This window comes from Manis pentadactyla, chromosome 1 (assembly GCF_030020395.1).
Source record: "Manis pentadactyla isolate mManPen7 chromosome 1, mManPen7.hap1, whole genome shotgun sequence".
Taxonomy (NCBI): domain Eukaryota; kingdom Metazoa; phylum Chordata; class Mammalia; order Pholidota; family Manidae; genus Manis; species Manis pentadactyla.
The window spans coordinates 105,055,732-105,075,986 of record NC_080019.1 but is presented as its reverse complement, the minus strand read 5'-3'; the positions used below and the strand labels follow the sequence as shown (position 1 = coordinate 105,075,986).

At 31.9% G+C, this 20,255-nt stretch overlaps 1 protein-coding gene across 8 annotated transcripts in view; it reads right to left on the bottom strand.

The window, feature by feature from the left end:
- The window catches only part of NLGN1 (neuroligin 1), an 831,070-nt gene that overhangs the window by 461,944 nt on the left and 348,871 nt on the right, over positions 1 to 20,255 (bottom strand). For 6 of the 8 annotated variants that reach the window (XM_036930902.2, XM_057500038.1, XM_036930909.2 and 3 more), the window contains exons 3-4: positions 6,845 to 6,904; positions 276 to 428 (exon numbers count right to left, since the gene is read on the bottom strand). In XM_036930902.2, the coding sequence (XP_036786797.2) occupies positions 276 to 428; positions 6,845 to 6,904 (213 nt within the window). The remainder of the gene's footprint in view (positions 1 to 275; positions 429 to 6,844; positions 6,905 to 20,255) is intronic. The other 2 variants (XM_036930908.2, XM_036930907.2) reach the window with 1 other exon arrangement.

Genomic DNA, 20,255 nt, shown 5'->3' with positions numbered 1-20,255 from the left:
TGCCTTTCACAGTTCTATAAAGCTAAACCAGGAAGAACAGTCCTTGACACTGAAAATTTCATTACCTTTTACTTTCAAATCTTCAAACCAACCCTAGATATCTTTTATCAAGTCATTTATGAACATTTATATAATTTATTGAAAATAGTAAAAGTTTTGGTTCAAACAAAATCAACAAGCATACAATGGGTGAAACAAAGCAAAGCAAAACAAAACCAGTCAAAACAAAACTATCACATACTTCATGGATTAATGGTGAAAAAAAGACATCTTACCAAGTACCCCAAGTCGATAGTTGACTGTGATGACGATCACATTGCCATAACTTGCCAAGACACTCCCATCATATAAATTTCCAGTACCTTCCATATATGAGCCACCATGGATATACACCATCACTGGTTTGGGACCCCCACTATCCCGAATATCTGAAAAACAAATGGTTGGCAGTTGTTCTTATCCTCAAAAAAACACATATAATGAAGCAGAGAACACAGTTTCCATTTTAGGGACAAGAGAGCATGATTTTAATAGTTTTTTAAGTTGCTGTTTTTTGTTAAAGTGTTTCTTAAACAATTCATATAAGAACTAGAGTGGAAAAGAGCAATAGGTATCCACTGTTTTCTACCTAAAATGTTAAAAATTGTAACCTAAATTACAAAACTTGGACAAATTAAAAATAGGTGTGAATTTTGGTGTTTTTTGATTGATTCCTGAAGTGACGGTAGAACCAAATGAAATAATAGGATGATAATGATTCTTGGAGCAACTTTTTAGAAATGTTAATAGAACATTGGAATTTATGAACCATATGTTTACATGGAATTTATGAACCATAAACTAATGACAATGTTACCAGTGCTACTGTGAATAAAGCACTCGGTTTCTCCATTTCTTATTTACTGTAAAGATTTTATTGAATGCATGATAATTATATTGAATAACTTCTGCCCCAATTTGTGAACAGAATTATAACACTATGTTATACTTTGCAAGGAGTTTCATTTAACTACTCAAGTACTAACTGTCAGATGGATGTTTAGGCAGTAAAATCACATGCATCTGTGCTGTTGCATTTAGGGGACTGTCATTTCAATGGTATATTTTAGTTAAGTCCAAGTCATCCACTCATTCTACTTACCCTACCATTTGGAAGAATACAGACTAAATTATATTTTTTACCTTCATGTAACTATTGTGCTTTTCTTAGCCCCACTTCGGCTTCCTATGTTTTTGCCAGGTAGACATGAGACAGGATAGAGTAAAGTAGGGTGATGTTGAAGTGATTTCTATCTGAATTTCAATAAATATTTTTGCTTTTCTAAGATACTTTCTCCCAATTATGTAGCTTTCAACAAGGATCTAAAAACAATTTATAAAGGAAACATAAGATAATTTTAATTGATATTAAAAATGCACTGAAAAAAATGCTAAACTGTATATTGGCAAAAATGGTTTTGACTGTTATATAAATTGAAATAGTATATGTGTATGCATATATGATGATGAATATATACATTCATAAAACATTACTAATCTATGATAACCCCTGATCTCTTTTACCCAAAATTGAAATAACATCACATCAAGTGTATTATCTTTTTTTAATGCCAGTATTAAAAGTGTCATTTAAAAGCATGGTTGTGTTCCTTTGCTTCTGACAATTTTTATCAAACTTAAATCTCCTACATCTTTATAACTGAAGTTTCAGCTTTAAGAATGGCCTAATATGACACAGACTCATTGGAAAAAATGTGATTACTTAGAGTCCACTTTACATTTCCTGCAATATAAATGCCTCAGTTTTTCTACTGCAATAATAAAGTGATTTCTTTAAGTGAAAAAATCATTTTAGAACTAAGAATTGCAGCTCAACTTGTTTGTCCCTATATTCAAGTTGGAGAAATAGCTCATTTAAAAATTTTTAATCTGTAGATTTTAGAGACTTTTAAAAGACTATTTTAAATTTGACAATACCAGTGTATAAATTTACCATAATTCATCCCCCCACCTCAGTCTGATTTTTAAGTGGTAAAAAGAGGATACTTTGACATAGAAACCATCCATTAGACACAACTATATTTAGGAGGAAAGCCTAACTTTCTCCTTAAATCATTAGGAGGGATAAATGGTATTCATTATCATATGTAAAGATTTGGGGGCTTGTGGAGATGTTAGGTTTACATAGAGAAAACAATCTTTCTGTAATTGTTAAACTCCCCTCCATTTTTAAAGGCCTGTTTGCTGCATATAGCTTTAGCTTATTTTGCTAGAATGGCTGGCACTGAAGAAGCAATAATAAATTATTAAACTGAAATCATTAACTGACTGTTCACAGCAGACACTGTACTCTGCTAATTGTATGCTTGTAGGTAGCACAGAGGGAGGCTGTTTCAGAATTCTTCTTTAATTAAAATTATATAGAATTACAAAGCACCAACTGTGAATAGTAATGATATCTTGGTAGAAACACTCTGTTCACCTGGAAGACAATACAGGCACACATTGAGAAGAAGTGCCACATTTTATACCTAATAACAGAATGAAGTGGACAGTGTCAAGAAACACTGAAAATACAGTAATAGATTCTGAGGGCTATTTTGAGTTTATCTCCTTATTTTTCTTTGAAAATAAGACTTGAAAATATAATTGATAGTATGGGCTGATTCTAATTTCCAGTTGGTCTTTTCAAACTTTTCAGATTTCAGCCTCACTGATGTAATATTCATAACATTATGAATGTAATATATCAAGCAATACTTTTCCAAGAAGTTGCACAACATTCTAGTGCTATGTTCTGGATAATATTTTTTTTTTTTGCATGAAGTAACCCTGAAGTTAATGCTGCATGGGGTTTTAATTACCAAAATATTAGGTAAAATCCTTATACAATACAACCCTTAATATTGCTAATAAAATGTAGGAAAAGGCCATATTTCTATTACAGAACAATTGGAATTCTTTGATACTGTTTCATCAGAGTGATCCACCTGAGACTTTACTTATGATGGTGTTTTATCACAGAGGCTATCTTAGACTTTCCTTTTCCTCAGAGTCTCTTTGATGTAAATATAAATAGTAAATAATTTTAAAATAATAATAAACATAGTAATATAAAAATAGTTTAAATTATACTTATATTTACTTTGATTTTTAAAAGAACTAGAATCTTTGTAAATGAAACTGATATATTTATATCAGTTAATATCTGGTAATGCCATCATTTTAATAATAAAACCTGGGGGAGTCATTGTGTCTTTAGTGAAAACATATTAGATGTAGTTTAGTAATTTATATAAATCTATTAGAACCAGGTCATCTTTCTAAATCTTGTCTCATATTTTTCCCCATAAATAAGGTGGACTTCACCTAAGATTTCTGACTTTGCCTAAATAGCTACTACTGACTACTAAAAAGAACACTCAGAAACACTAGTTTAGGTCCAGTAAACTCCCAATGTTGATACAGCATGTTTATATTTTCTGTTATTTGTAATTTTTTAAAGCTTTACTAAGCATCTAGGTCTGTGAAAAGAGTGAGATGGTAAGGGGGAAATTTTACAGTAATAAATATTTTTATGGTAAGAAAGTAAGTTTTCCAAGTTTAATAAACTTAGAATCCGAGTAGACACTTTGATTTTAAATTTTACTGACTATTTATTTTTCTGATAAGCCAGAATTTTAAGCCAATATAACAAGTGTCAAAAGATCTAGAGCAAATGGGGATTTATTTATACCTGACAACAGGATTTATAGTCACAATTTCCTTAAATATGCTAATGAATAGTTATCAGTCATATAACTTCTTAAATATGTTTATTGTTTTCTTTTTTCTTAAAGGAGTCAGGGAGTTTTTAATTGTCTATAACTTAGAATTTCTGACTCTAAATAATTTAATAGTTTTAAAATTGTGGTATTACCCCAATTAAGTCTTTCTCTGATAATGTAAGTCTATTTCAAAATATTTTTGTGCTCTTAACTCATTTTTTGACCTTCAGCTATCATTCCAAACCAACGAAAATATATAAAAGTACCTTCTGAAGACAGTTTCTAGTTAAAAATTATATAAAAATCTTTGAGTAATTTTTAAAAAGCTCTATGTAGGATATAAAATTTCTTTTGAATATTGAAATATTATTAAGGTGTTCTTAGCACAGTTTATAGAATTTTTTAATATTTCTTAAATTTCCAAAATAAATTGATAGAAATCTAGGATGTTGCTTTGACTCATTTTTATCACTTCAGATTAGCCTTTTTGACTCATCTTAGGGAACTGAAAGTATGGAAATAGCCTATAAAATGTGCAATTCTTTTAGTTATTATAAAATATAAAGTGGTAACAATTCTGTTTTGCTTAATGATGAGACAATAATGTCAAAGACACAAATGAGAACTACAAGTAATATTGAATGATGAACCTCTGAGAAGGGTTAGGCCAGCTTAAGTTCATGAGGGGCACAGCCCCAGGTAGCTTCTGAACAGTGTCTGCCATAGGAACCTGGAAATCAGGTAAAGGATTCAGGTTATCAGGAAATAATGGAGAATTTCATTTAAATGACCAGATAATTAGACTTCTGACTGAAGTAAAAGGAGTAATTTATCAAAGTGATTAAATTTATTGCTTCATGTTCAGTGATGCTGATTCAAAATTTGGAAAAAATCAGATGTGAAAATTGGCCTTGGTTTTCATTCACACTCATGTCTACAGAACATTGTAGAAGGAATTGAAGTTGCTCGTACTTTTCTACAAAGGTGTTTTTTTTTTTATCCTGGAAGATATCTGAATTTATCTTTTTTCTTCTAAACTATCCAAAATGACAGCACAGTGGAACAGAATGGAACTTGAATGGACTGTTTTGACATTCTACATTACTGATTTGATAATTCTTATGACTGACTGGCTTAGTACTAAACCTGAATGTTACCAATTTAAATAGGGGTTTAGTATATTTTAATGGCTATTTAAAAAATGTTAAACGTGCTTCAAATAGGCCTATAAAATAGATTCACATTTATGGGGCTTAGCTGACCATGGCTGTTCAGAGAGAGGTATCTTTTGTAAACAAGTAAATGTCCTATTTGATGCTGTTTTGCTGAAAGAGAAAAGAAGCACATTAAAACAGCAATTAAAATATTTTTAAATAGGAAAATTACATATATTAACCTGTGAATACTCTGAGAAAATATGCATACTAACAAGTCCTTTACAGTTAAGTATTATTTAGATAACAAATGTCTAGGACATAAGGATTTCAGAGGGCCCAATAAATCCCAAAGCCGCAGTTGAAACAGTATTCTTAAGAGGACTGGGAAAACAGCCATGTCCTCAAAGTCATAAATGTTCTGATTGTTTGAATACTTCAGATATTCAACAGTTTTTTTAAAAGATTCACAATTTGTCTTTTGATATTTTAAATCTATTTTTAGCTATTTAGCATTCAAAATGATAACTCACGGGCACTATAATGATTTATTTCAGATATTAATGACTGCTTTGTGTTTAATCTTTAATCCAGTTTTGGGGCTCATGGGTAAGTGAATTTTTAATTAAATGTCATAAATTTAATTTAATGGAAATAATTTTTAAATGTTATAACAATGTTAACACCCAATATAATTTTACTTCACCTCTACAACTGAATTTTCTACTGTGAAGTAAATTAATGAATATATTTGTCAATGAAAACAATTCAAATTGTTTAGTAAGGATACATTCATTCATAGTTGTATCTCATGGAACTAGCCCTTGTGCTGGCCTCCTGTGGATTATTTTATTTTGGCAAATTTTTCTTACCATATTATTAATTATCTTTATAAGATTGAATTTCTAGATTTCTGGGAATTACTTTTAAACCTGGAATTAGTCACCTCTGTAAGAATTATAACTAGGGTAGCATAAAAAAAATAATAAAGCTTAACTGAAACCTAGATGAACTAAAAGAATCAATGGGCCTCTCTAGACACTCCACTTAACACCTGGTGAAGGTACACAATGGAACAAAAAATGTTAAATCAATCTAGTGAGTACTTACATTTACAGAGTATAGCAGAATTGCATGTCATAAGAATATTGGAGAGAGAAAACAACTTTAATTAATGGAGTAAAAATATTTTATTACTTAGGGTTGGCAACACTTTGAAAATCAGAATATTTTCATTTGCCAATCTAGAAATTATGTGCCTTTAAAATTCAAGGATAATCAATCTTATATGCCCAGAGTTCTTAAGTGGTTGAACAATTTCAACCACTAGTTATTTAAATACGTGAAATGCCTTTCTTATTCATACAATTTCACTTATTTATGTGATATTTAAGCAAATCACAGAAAACAGTACTTTTTAAATCTAGATTATATTGCTCAAGAAACACTTTATATCAGCTTTTTGCTTGTCCTTCATTTTATTGGGTGTAGGGTTCTTTTTAAACAAATATCAAAAATAGAAATGAAATACATTTTGATATAGGGTAAAGTATTTACATAGATTAGAAAACATGCAAAATGGGCACAGATAGACTACAGGGGAGGAGATTGTTAGTTCAAAGAATATGGACAAATTTCAGTCAAAATGTGGAATGAAACATATCAAAAGTCAATTCAAGAAAACAAAAAATGCCCCAAAAAACATTTTAATGGTTGGCATCAGAATGTAAAACTTAACATTCATTTTTTTTAAAAAAATTAAAAATTATATTTATATGTAACAACAAGCAAGAAGACAAAACACATCAAAAACGGGAATTAAAAACAACTCTTCAAAAAAAGACAAGAAGGAAAAAAATAGAAAGGGGTGGAAAAAGTGATTGAGGCCCTTGTCATGCAAATAGATTTGGTGGAAAAAAATACCTTCATCTTCAGCACCGTCATTATCACCTAAATCATCTGTCTGTTTCTTTGTAAGGGGACCTAGGATTGAGAACGGAGAAATGGAGGGAAAAAAAAGACAATTCAAGAATAAACAAGACTGAGGGGGAAAAAATAAATGTAAATACTAAAATTCTCAAGGATATTTCCAAAAAGAGTGGGGAAGTGGTACATCAAAGCTGATTATTTGTTTTATTTAAGGAAAAAAAAATCCCTTTCCCCAAAATATCTCATAGAAGATTTGGCTTGTGAATATATCCAGCATAAAAAAATACATTATGATTTGAAACTCAAGTCATAAGCAAAGGAAACAATTTATTTTTTTAAATATCCACTGCATACAAAAAGTAAACAATTTTATTAGCTGAAAAATTCAGTGTTTTTCTAATTTGAGTTGGTGACACCAATAAATAAAATAGGCCAAATTCATTCTTTAATTTGGGACAATATAATAACATCAGGGAAAACAAAAACATGAGCATTTTTAAGGTTTTTTTTCTTCTGTTTTTCTTTTTTTGTAAAAGCATTAACACTTGGTTTTATACATTTTTATTTCATATATTTTTCAAAACTGTGACTTTTTAAAATTACTTGTCATTACACAAATATTTCCCCATGTGCTTTGATTAAATATTAGCTGTGGATTTAAGACATTTGCAATCTGCAGAAAAGTATGAGCAGATATCTCATCACTGGGTAGAGCAAAGGTACATCAATAGAAGTCAGTGTTTAGCTATTAAGATGTTACAGACTCAGGGCTTATATTTCATAACCAATTTAGGAATATAATGGAATTACACCCTACTGCCCTTCTATGCCCAGTATGGTTATTTGGGATCATGTTTTAGGATAATAATTGTATTAAAATACTGTGAATGTTTAATAAATGTTTTATTATACTTAACAATGTTAATTTGTTAGTATAAAGGAGCACAACAAAGGGGAAGTCAAAGGCCATATGAAAGTAATTTTAAGTGTCACATAATTGACATACTCAGCACACAAAAAAGCAAGTGACGCCCCACAATTCTCTGTTCTCGCAACCATTTAATTTGTATGACATTTCATACTCCTCATGCAAAAAGCAATCATTACAAACAAAGGACACTCAAGTTAAAAGACAGCCAACCACATAGCAGTTAAGCAAGAGAATTTTGTCATGCATAAAACAGTAATAGAAAAAAGGAGGGGGAAAAAAAAGGACTGAAATGCATGTGTTGATTTCAATAATATAAGTAGTATGGAAGCAGACATAAACTCTAAACACAGTACATAAGCAAGGATTGTTTTATTAAACATTCTGAGAAAGATTTCTAACTCTTTTCAATGATCACTATGCACTATTTTTGTAATTCGAAACTATACCTATTATTACAACCCTCAAAGAATGAGAAACACCATCCCAGAAAACAGAAGGAAAAAAAAATGAGATATGATAGTTACGTATCAGCAGCTCAGAAAGACAACCTTGAAAAATAGTAATAACTGTCAAATATCAAAAGATCAGAAATGGATAAAGTGAAGATAAAATTGAAGGGACCCACTGACTACTCAATTGTCTGGTTTCAGGCTCAAACCAAATACAGAGGAGCTGAGCACAGTAAATTAAGAGAGATAGTATATTATAGTCACTCTTGCAATGTATTGTTCCATTAAGAGGAAACCTAGGTGAGAGCAATAGTTTATGTTAATTGGCCTCAGTTGCAAACTCACAGAAATCTACATTTTTAAAATATGATCCTGTTTAAATGCCAAAAGTACCCTATTATTTGGTCTCAATGGAACAATGTTGCTACATTTCTGAAAAATAAAAGTATTTTTCATTTACATTTAAAGATTGCTGTATTAGAACCATATTTGAAATAGTTCTAATTTTAAAACATCATGCAAGATATTAGACTTAGAAAATCATATTTTCAAACTTTTTATTTTTCTGTAATTACCTAAAGCAGTAAATGAACAAATTTCAACAAATATAATTTATTGCATTTCTATTTTCAAAGATGCTATATAGAATCTAGATTGTATTTGCTGGTTAAGATACAGATTAAGTATAGTGGTAGTTATTGCTGCCCAAACCACTACCTATTTTCTAATTTTAAATTACTTGATTTGCTTAAGTCTTGGCTCTATTAAGAAATCACTAATGTGAGCTCAAAATTTTGTTTGCTAAATCATCAGTTCATGAATATTTGAAGACACATGTAAAACCTAACAAAATTAAATTAAGCTACTCTCTTCATTTTGAGCAGGGCTTTATAAAATATCTCTTAGGCATAATTCAGATGGAAATCTTTCTTTCCCCTCCTAGGGTAACCAAGGAAATTTACATGAATTCTTCAGGAAATCAATCAGGTTCCGTAGTTACCAAGCCAGTATTACATATTTTGCACACAGACAAAATTGCTAGCTCTTAGGTCTACACAAACTGCAAAAGTAAGAGAATTTTTATTAAAATGGAATCTCCTACTTGGTTGCATGTGGAACATTGTTCTCAAGTTACTATTTGACTCTAGGTCTGCAAAAGCAGAAAAGCCAGGGAAATGATACTGCACATAAAATAAGATATTTTTACCATGAATGGAATGGTTGAAACAGCTTTTTGCTACATTATCATCACCTTCCTTACTCAGGAAGTTGCATGACTATAAACTGATAGGGGGTAATGATTATGTAAGTACACTGTATGGAACATCTTTTACTGTAGTAAACTTGAAGAGCTAGAAACAGATACAGATATTGTTTCAGCATCATAAATAGATGGGAATATCATTATCCTAAGGATGGATTAAGTCAAGTTCTCCCAACTAAAGAATTTAATTAATTGAATACTAAATAAAACTTTTTTATTGGATGATATAAGATTATTCCCACAGTATGGCTGGGTTCCAGCAACATTTTAGTGATCCCAGCATAACTGGGTTTTCTTAACATCAAGACCTTTTTACACATCTGACTTTTTGAAGGTTTCCTGGGAAGAAAAGGGCTGATAACTGTTTTGGCAAAAATGATTATGAAAGGGAAAAAAAAAACAGATTTCCTTTATCTCATAGGCCTAAAAGCACAGAGAATAAATATCTGAAAGTGTCCAGGGTTGCAAACTGAGAAACAATGTTGGTTTTTCTGTGGAAGTAATACTCAGTAAACATATGCTTGTGGATTACAGAAATAGATCCCTACATGATCTCAGGAATCCTTATTCCCAAACTGGAAAGAAAACAGCCCATTGCCTTGACATCCTTTATATTTCTAGGAGACCAGCAACCCTGGCTCATTTTCCTTTATACTAAACTAATAGAACTGATATAATTATTGACATTAAAAATTTCTAAATAGAAAATACTGTCAAAAGTAATTGTCATTAATTTTCTTATGAAAATTAGACAATCACATTTTAGAGACCATGCATCCTTGTATATTGATGAACATGTTTTCCCCAAATGGTAAAACATTTGTCCTTCAACAGAAATAACAGTCATTAACAACATTCCAACTCTAGTTTATGCTTCTTTTAAACTACACATAGTACATTTTCAATATCAGCAGTTTTAATGGGTATCTTAAAGCATCAAAATATAAAGCAAATGAATCCTCTAAAACCTGAATACAGAAGTGATTTATTCTACCTTGAAAGTCTGTAAGGTCTGTCCTCCTTGAGGAATGCACACATAACTCTCATTAGAGTTAATAGGAAAGTGGACCTCATGTCATTTTGAAAGGGAGTGAGAGTAATTACCATATTTTATATCTCCTATAGGCAATAAATAGATTCAGTGGTTAAACAACAGGACTGAGGAAGGTACAAGAAACTTCCAACCATAAACTCTGAACTCATTTAAATCCAAAATAGTTCCTTTGCCATTAACATAAGCATGATTCAAAGTATGCCTCTTTACAAAGGATGTATGATACATTCTTGTATTTCAGAACCTGACCACAGCACCTTTTATTTTTTTTAAAAAGGAATAAAAATATCAGCATCTCTCTGCAGTTAACTGGAGAATAATTATGAGGCTCTGAAATAATTACCATTCACCCATATTAATGCTGCTTTTTTATCATTCCCTTTGATGAAGGGCTAATATACTTTAGGTCTCAAATACATTAGGACTGATTATAAATTTCTTCATTATGGGTTCAATTCAGCAGAAATTATCTGTACTTTGTGTCACACATATCTGCAAAAGGCAAGCAGGTTGAGGGTATTATTAGCTCCTGACTTAGGAAGCTGGCCATGAAAAATGTGTCCTTCTAAAGAGAAAAGTCTTTGAAATTTTTAGGATTATTTAGGGCTCCAGGCTCCAGTGAATCCCATTGTGATAGATGGAGAGCCCTGCCTAATGATCTTGCTCTACTCTTTCCTGCCCTCTTTACCTAGCAGCCTTTGAGGGAAACTGACTAAAGAATTCCTAAAGCCATTTCCACAAAATGGAAAAGAATTAAGGATGTTACCACTGTTCTTCTGTAGCAATTAGAATCTTTCCAGGGATGTTCTTAGGCCAAAATCTAGTTTGCAAAACTAGAATTATAGATTTAAAAAACATTAACTATGTCTGCCCTCTACAGAACATAATGCCAGAATACAATACATTTTAAATAAAAATAACAGTATATTATTATATTTGATTTTTTCTCAGTTGATTAACATCAAAATACAATGAATTTAAGAAATTAGATATCACAATAGCTGGTGTCATTTCAAAGCTATTGAATTTTACCCACTGAAATTTAGTTGATTTTATATAACTGCAATACACACCTCTTGAGAATATAGAAATGAATGACTAATTGATTTAGAATAATATTCATTGATTTGATATTATATACATTTACTTAACTAAAAGTTATCACACTTAAACCATTGATTATATGAATATATGTAAAGAAATCACAGCTGAAAGTAATTTTCTTTCTTGAGAAATTTTCAGTTAAAAAGACATTTGGAGGAAATATAAATCTGTACCATGATAAAATAAAAATTTAATGCAAAAGCTGTGATGAGATATCAGAAGTAAATTTTGATACAACTGATAGTTTTCAAAGAATCCATAGCTGCAAATTTTGGTGGCACCACTGCCATTCATGATGTTTAACTATCTTGTACATGAACTGCCTCTTTAAGCTAGTGACATATGTACACATGGTATTGGAAGGACCAGCTTCCATGGGTGTGAAAGCAGCAGAAAGCTCTATGTTTATATTTGTGTTAGAAGAAAACACCTGCATGAACACAAAATATATCCCCTCTGATAGTTCTCCAAAGACAGAGCACAGCTTAAAACATGACTCTTCTGTTTTTCATTTTGGTTTTTTTTTTTTTGGGTAAGGGAGAGAATATGATGTTAAAATTGGGAAAGAGAAATCTTCTTTGGTCCAGTACATTGAGAAAAGCTCATTTATAATTATAAGAAAAAATATGTTTTTCTTTATAAAATTACCTTGATTATGACACTTTCAAATCAAAAGCAATACTGTCTCGAATAAAAGTGATAGGATCTGGGGAAACATTTTTTTTAAGTAGATAAAAAGTAAGTAAAACAGGCTAACCTCTAATCTGAATATCACCAAATTTTTAAACAGTGTATTTGTTTGATTTTTTTAATGCAGATACAGTATTTTTATGGAATGAAGAATATCAGAATAATGATCCCTGTTTATCTGGAAGAATGTGGCTATATGCTGCTATAAACTTTTTGTGAAGACATACTGTCTGCTCCCCACACATCATCCAGAGATACTTCTAGAGTAAGGTAAGGACAGAGGTGCCACCAGACGCCCAGGGCTATCTCAGCAAGACTTCAGGATTGGGATGGTATCAGTCATTCAAACCTCCCTGGCACGGATCCAGTGTTCAGTCACCTAGCTATTCAACAAAAATATATCATGCTAGGTCCTCAGATTGCATGGTGAGCAAAACAGGCAAGACCCTTACCCTCATGAAAATTAATTTTGTTAAATAAAGAAATATTAAACAATCACACACATAAACATATACTTACATGTTGTGTTAGGAAAAAAAGAGTCTTGTTGTTATGAGAGGTTATACAAGGGGACTAAACTGAGCTAAGGAAGTCTTCTCTGAATAAGTGCACTGTGGCCTGAAGATTGAAGGTAAGTTGGTACTAAGTAGGCGATAGGCTGGGATGGAAAAGTAGGGTGAAAAGAAAATTCCAGCCAGAAAAAAATATAGCATATGGAAAGGCCTTAAAAGTTGAGGGGGCCTGGAGTTCAGTGTGGCTGACATATAGGAAGTAGAATACAGAATAGTGAGACATGAGGATGGATCATGCATCTTCTCTGACCTGGGGATTTTTGTCTTAATCGTAAAAGCAGTAGGAAGCCATTTAAAGAGTTTAACCACACACTGATAATCTCTGCCCCATCTGAGTCTTAAACAGGAAATCATAAAGAGGCAGAGTTATTCCAAGAAACATAGCAGAGAATATTTTATGTAGAAGCTTGCATTATGTTCTCATGAGATCAGAATAGCTTTATTAGAAGAAACTAGATGACGGAAAAGGAGTCTTTTGCATTTTCTGTTTGAAAATTAAATGAATTATCACCAAAAAGTTAAATCTAAGACTCCAGTACACCCAAAATTTTATAAGTACTTTTGAAGTTTTCTATTAAATACATATTAAATTTATTTTGTCTAAGAATTAACATCCTGAGAATCAAAAGATGCTAACTATTCTTATATTCACAAAGATCTGCAAGTTATTTCTACTTGGATATCTCACCTTCATCTCAGTACAACTGGAATACCATCATGTCCACCTCAAAGCCAGTTTTACCACCCAACACAGGTTTTGCTTTCAGAGTTATGACCCTTCACTGTTTCCAACTTCTAAATCTAGAAATAATGTTTAATCATTCCCTCTTCTTTACTCTGGTCTTAGCAAGATTTCATCAATTTTCCAAGAGAAATTTTGTTACTGTTACTTTCTCCAAAACTCCTATTACTGTCCTCATCAGTGGACACCATTATCACATGGCTGAATTACTGTAGTAGTCTCGTAGTTCTTCCCACTGTCATCCAGATGCTAGGTGATCTCCCAAGCCATTTTGTATAACATAGGTTTCTGAAGTTATAGATAATAGTAATGACAAACTAAAGAGAAAAATAATTAATCATTATCAGCTAAAATGTACATAGATTCAACTCCTTCTAAGATTAAAATTACAGCACTCCAAGGGAACAGGAGCTCAAAAGCATATAAAACAATCTTGTGCTGTGAGTTTTAAAATAGCTATAAGAAGACAGACGAAAACTAAATATAGTTGAACACTCATTTTGATGTTTCAGAAATTCATGAGCAAAAAAATGATATTTTTTATTCAAAATGGAAAGAAGTCATTTCAAATATTTCTTAAATGCCCTTCAGATTAGCTATCATTAAACACAACTTCCTTAGTTTCACTACTCTGTTAAAAAGTCTCTATTGTCTCCTTATTCCTTATTATGTTAGACTAGATGTCCCAGACTGAACCATATGACCCTACTTACTCTTTTGAGATTTTATTTCTTCAATCTGCTGCTTTCCTAAATACATCTCTTCTAAATTTTATTCAAAGAACTAATTCCAATCTTTCTCAGACTCTTCCAAAAAATTATAGAGGATGGAATGCTTCTAAACTCATTTTGTGTGTCCAGCATTCCTCAACACCAAAGCTAGATAAGTAAAGTATAAGAAAAAACATATATATTTCAGGGCAATATCCCCAATGAACAAGGATGCAAAAATCCTCAGTAAAATATTAGCAAACTAAATGCAACAGTACATTGAAAGGATCATACATCATGACTAAGTTGGATTTATTCCAGAAATGCCAGTATAGTTCAACATTAGTGAATCAATCAATGTACACACACATTAACAAAATGAAGGGAAAAAAAAACATATGAATATCTCAATAGAAGCAAAAAAGACATCTGACAAAACATCCATTCATGATAAGCATTTTCAACAAACTATATATATATATATATATATATATATATATAATGTACCACAACGTAATAAAGGTCATATATGACAAGCCCACAGTTAACATTATACTCAATGATGAAAGATTTCCCTATAAGATCAGAAGCAATAGCAATACAAGGATGCCTACTCTCACCACTTTTGTTTAACATAGTATTAGAGGTCCTATCCAAAGCAATTAGGCAAGAAAAAGAAATAAAATGTATCCAGATCATAAAGGAAGAAGTAAAATTGTCTCTATTTGCAGAGTACATGATATTAAATGTAGAAATCCCTAAAGACTGCACCAAAAAGTTGTTAAACCTAATAAACAAATTCAGTAAAGTTGTAGTATACAAAATCAATAAATCAGTTGTGTTTCTAGAATGGTGAAGTATAAACAAGAGAAATAAATTTTTATTTTTACAATTACAACAAGAAAACTAAAATATTAAGAATAAATTTAATCAAGGAAATGCAAGATCTGTTCACTGACAACTATAAGACGTTGATAAAAGAGACTGCAAAGGACACAAATAAATGGGAATTTATTCTATGTTTATGAACTGAAAGAATTAATATTGTTAAAATGTCCATACCAATCAAAATGATCTACAGATTCAATGCAATCCCTATCAAAATTCCAACGGCATTTTTCACAGAAATTGGACAATCCTAAAATTTGCATGGAATCATAAAAAATACTGAAGAGTCCAAGAAATCCTAAGTTAGAACAAATCACATTTCCTGATTTCAAACTATAACATTATACTAGTCAAAATGGCATTGTAGTGTTATAAAAAAAATAGGCACAAAGATTAAGGGAACAGAATAGAGACCCCAGAAATAAACCCATGCATATATGGCCAATTAATTTTCAACAAAGAAGCCAAGAATATATGATGGGGAAAAGATAGTCTCTTTAATAAATGGTGTTAGTAAAACTGGATAGCCACATGCTGTGGACCTGTGTGAATGAAACTGGACCCCTATCTTATATCATACACAAAAATCAACACAAAATGTATTAAAGAATGTAAGGTATGAAACCATAAAACTCCAAGAAAAAACATAGGGTAAACTCCTTTACACTGGCTTTAGTCATTATTTTTTGGATTTGACATCAAAAGCAGAGGCCACAGAAGTAAAAGTAAACAAGTGGGACCACATCAAACTGAACAACTTCTGCACAGCAAAGGAAATAATCAACAAGATGAAAAGTCAACCTCTGAATTGTTGAAAACCTTTGCAAAGCACATCTCCGATAACGGGTAAAGATCTAAAGCACATAAGGAACTCATAAAACTCCATAGTAAAAACAAAACAAGCCTATTAAAAAATTCAGGATAATAGACATTTTTTTCAAAGAAGACCTATAAATGACTGACAGGAACATGTAAAGATGCTCAACATCATTAATCATCAAGGAAATGCAAATCAAAACCACAATGAGACAAAACCTCACATCTGTTAGGATGTCAGTTATCAAAAAGACAAAGGATAATAAATACTGGTGAAGATGTGGGGAAAATGGAGCCCCTGTACACTGTTGGGAATGTAAACTTGTAAAGCAACTATGAAAAACAGTATGGACATTCCTTGAGAAGTTAAAAATTGAACTACCACATGACTCAGCAATCCTACTTCTGTTTATGTATCCAAAAAAAATAAAATCATTACCTTAAATAGATATTTGCACTCCCATGTTCATAGCAGCATTATTCATAATAGCCAAGTTATGTAAACAACCTATGTGTCCAGCAGAAGATGAATGGATAAAGAAAATATGAGGTATGTATACACACACACATACACACACGCAATGGAATGTTATCTAGCCTTAAAAAAGGACAAAATCCTCTTGTTTTCGGTAACATAGATGAACCTGTAGAATATTATGCTAAGTGAAATAGTGAATAAACCAGAGAAACACAAATATCACATGGTATCACTTATATATGGAATCTAAAAAAAAAATCAAACTCATAGCAACAGTACGAAAATGATTGCTATGGGCTGGGGACTAGGGAAAATAGGGAGAGGCTAGCAAAAAAGTAAAAACTTTCTGTTACAAAATGAGTAAAGTCTGAGGATTTAATGCATAACATAGTGACTATTGTTGATAATATTGTACTGTATAACTTAAATCTGCTAAGCGAGTAGAACATACATATTCTCTCACCACAAAAAAGGGTTAATATGTTAGAAAAAAAACAAAAACAGACTGTATCTTTTTCTAAGCTTTGCCATTGTTGCACAAAAAAGTGACTTGACACTCACATGTTATTTGTTTTGTGCCATCGGGTCGATTATTTAAAAATTTAGTTATAATTAACTCAGAGAGGAGGAAAGGAGGTGGAGGAGCATAGGAAATTCCTTTAGAATTATTCTTTAAAAAGTTTCCACACTGAAAAAAAGTACTACTGTGTGTTTTGGCCTTAACTGCTGTCTTCAGGTATGAACTAGTTCTTTATTGTTCAGCAAGTCCTGACTGTAAAATGTCATAATTCCTGGACATTACTAAATTTCATCTCCGTAAGTAAGATGAATAAATTGAACCAGTAATTATTAAGATTCTATTTTCTGCATGGGTCTCATTGGGAAATAATCCTTGTCACTGTGAAGATAAACCCTTGAATGCTAAAGTCCCAGGGGAGTTAGGCTACTAATGAGTGTGTGTCCCTCTGAGATGACTTAACAATTTCCAGTCTCACACTGCCCCCCTCCTTGCTAAATATCTCTGGTCCTCAATGAAGCTCAGTTTCACTCTCTTTCTGCTCTATGTAGTCCATTCCATGTGAGCTGATTCTCTCTTACCATAGAAGTGGGAGTCTGTCTGGAGACAGTTCTATACTCTGTTTTGCCTGATCGATAGATGTTACACTTACACTAGATACTATACAAACATTTGTGAATACAGTTATGACATGCTCAGATGCATAGGCAACTAGAGCTGGAAAGGACCCTAACAGTTGAGCACCAAACCCTCTCATTTCACAGATCCCTAACAAAATAAAAGTATAGTGTTAACTGATTTTGTCCAGGCCCCAAAACTAAGTCTTAAGTTAGAAATTAAAAGCAAAGCTACGTCTGGACCTCAGGCTTCCTATCATTCAATCTAGTTAACGTCTTTACAATAAGTCACAAGGCAATAAATCAGAAGCAGAGAAAAGGGAAAAATTGGTCTAGTATAGCATAGACATCTTTTAAATAAACCACAAACTAACAGACTTACCATAATTATATTACAACAATAATGCATTAGTACTCCCCTAAGAAACATTTTATTTAGACACCATTGAGGTTAAAATTTAAATTTAAAAAATTTATAGAAATACCCTTAAAAGGAAAAAAGCAAACATTTTAAAAAGTGACCAGATGTGGAATGACAAAGGTCCTAGAGTTTAAATCAAATAAGTAAAATCAGCTAAGAGAAACAATTTCCCAGTAGTGCATATTATTAAACTGAGTGCTGTGTGGAATAATTTAAGTATGGACAAATGAAATAATCAATCTGACTTAAAATAAGGACAAGAATAGCTAGGGCAAATGTATGGCCTTATATGGGTGGATGAAATAGACACTCTGTATAGGCTGGTAAAAAACCATTGCACAGAACCCCAGGGGCCCATCTATGTGAGCCCCTAAATTGCTTTGGCTTTGGCCCTTTACCCAGATGCCTTAACTGTAGCATGATTAAGACACTAAAGGGTTAATGCTTGGCATAGGTGGGAGCTCCCAGCACCTAGCCACAGTGCTATAGGCTGATATCCTTTCTGATTTATATTTTTAATATTATGTCTGAATTAATCTCAAAGATATTTCTAAACCTAGAAGTCTATGACTCTAAAATGTATTTCCTAAAATATGTATTTTAGCATTAGTTGATATTGTGTTTTAATGGGTTGGGAGACAGGCATATATAGGATATTCTTTCATAGACTTGTTATGTAATCTTGGAAATATTTTTAACTCTAGAGAGTCTTAGGAACATAGAAACCTCCCCTCAAAATATTGCTATAATAATAATAAAAAGTGACTAGTAATGGGCTTAACATAGAGAACATTCAGTAAAATTTTTGTTTGCCCTTTTCCTCTCCTCTATCCATTGCCTCAGACACACACATACACATCCATATTCACTTTTATACCTCCTAGTATAATATGTGCTAAAGAAAAAAAGACTAGAGTTAAGTCATTCCCACTCAGCCACCAACTAGCTATGTGACTTTTGTAACTTCCCATCCTTTGTATTACTCGGTTTCCTTAACTGTAAAGTCAGTCAATGCCCACATAATAGAAATTTCAAAAGGAATTAAGATCATGGATATAAAATATCTAGTATAGCATCTGATCTATAAAGAGAATACAATAATAGTAATAATTATCATTAAATTTTGAATCCCTTCCTATTACTAATATCTAACATATAGATACGACAACTCCTTCCCCTGAATTTATATATTTGGCCAGTCCTCCATTGCTGAATGCAAAATCATTTAATTAGAGGCTAATATTTATCATTTTTGCCAAATAGTTTGTTACCAAAATGTACTGGCAAAGAGGTAATTATGGTATCTCACACTCACTTGAAAAGTGTGACAAATTTGTTAGAGTATTCCTCAGAAAGAAATAGCATTCAAGCTTTAAGAATTCTATTGAGTATCAAACATTCTAGAAAGCATATAGTTGACTATATACACATTATTTTCCACCAGTGGCCTCCAGAAAGGTTATATTAAAGTACTTCTTCAAACAAGAACAATTTCCCTGTTAGTTACATATAGCTCCGTATTTTGACAATGACAATCTGGCAGAAAGAGCTTTTATGAATAAATCATCAGTTAAGCACTTATTTTATGTGTCTGTCACATAAAGGATTTTCATATATTTTTAATTGTCCGGCTAAGCAAGCAATACAGCATAGAGATTAAAGTATAGTTTCTAGAACTATGCTCTCTGGTTTCAAATCCTGCCTCTGTGACTTAACAATCTCTGTGATCATAATTTCTCTATGTCTCCATTTCCTTGTTTGTAACATAGGATGTTAATAATGGTACCTACCTATGGAGTTGTTGTAATTAGTCCATATACCAAATTGCTTACTTGATACAATGTAAACAGTCAAACAAAGTGTTAGCTATTGTTATGAGGTAGGTGGTTATTATCTTCATTAATAGTTTGGGAAATAGAGGTTAGTGAACTTGTTCGAGAAAACTGACACTATGTAACCACTCCACATTGATTATTTTATTGACTCTTCATAACGATTCCAAATCCCAGGATTATTATTATTCTGTTTGTGAGTGGGTTGGGAGGGGAATCTGGGGCTTTGAAAAATGATGAGTTTATTTAATATATCTTCTATCTAGTAAGTAGGGGAGCCAGGATATGGGCTCAGTTCTCTATTATTCTGGACTACACAC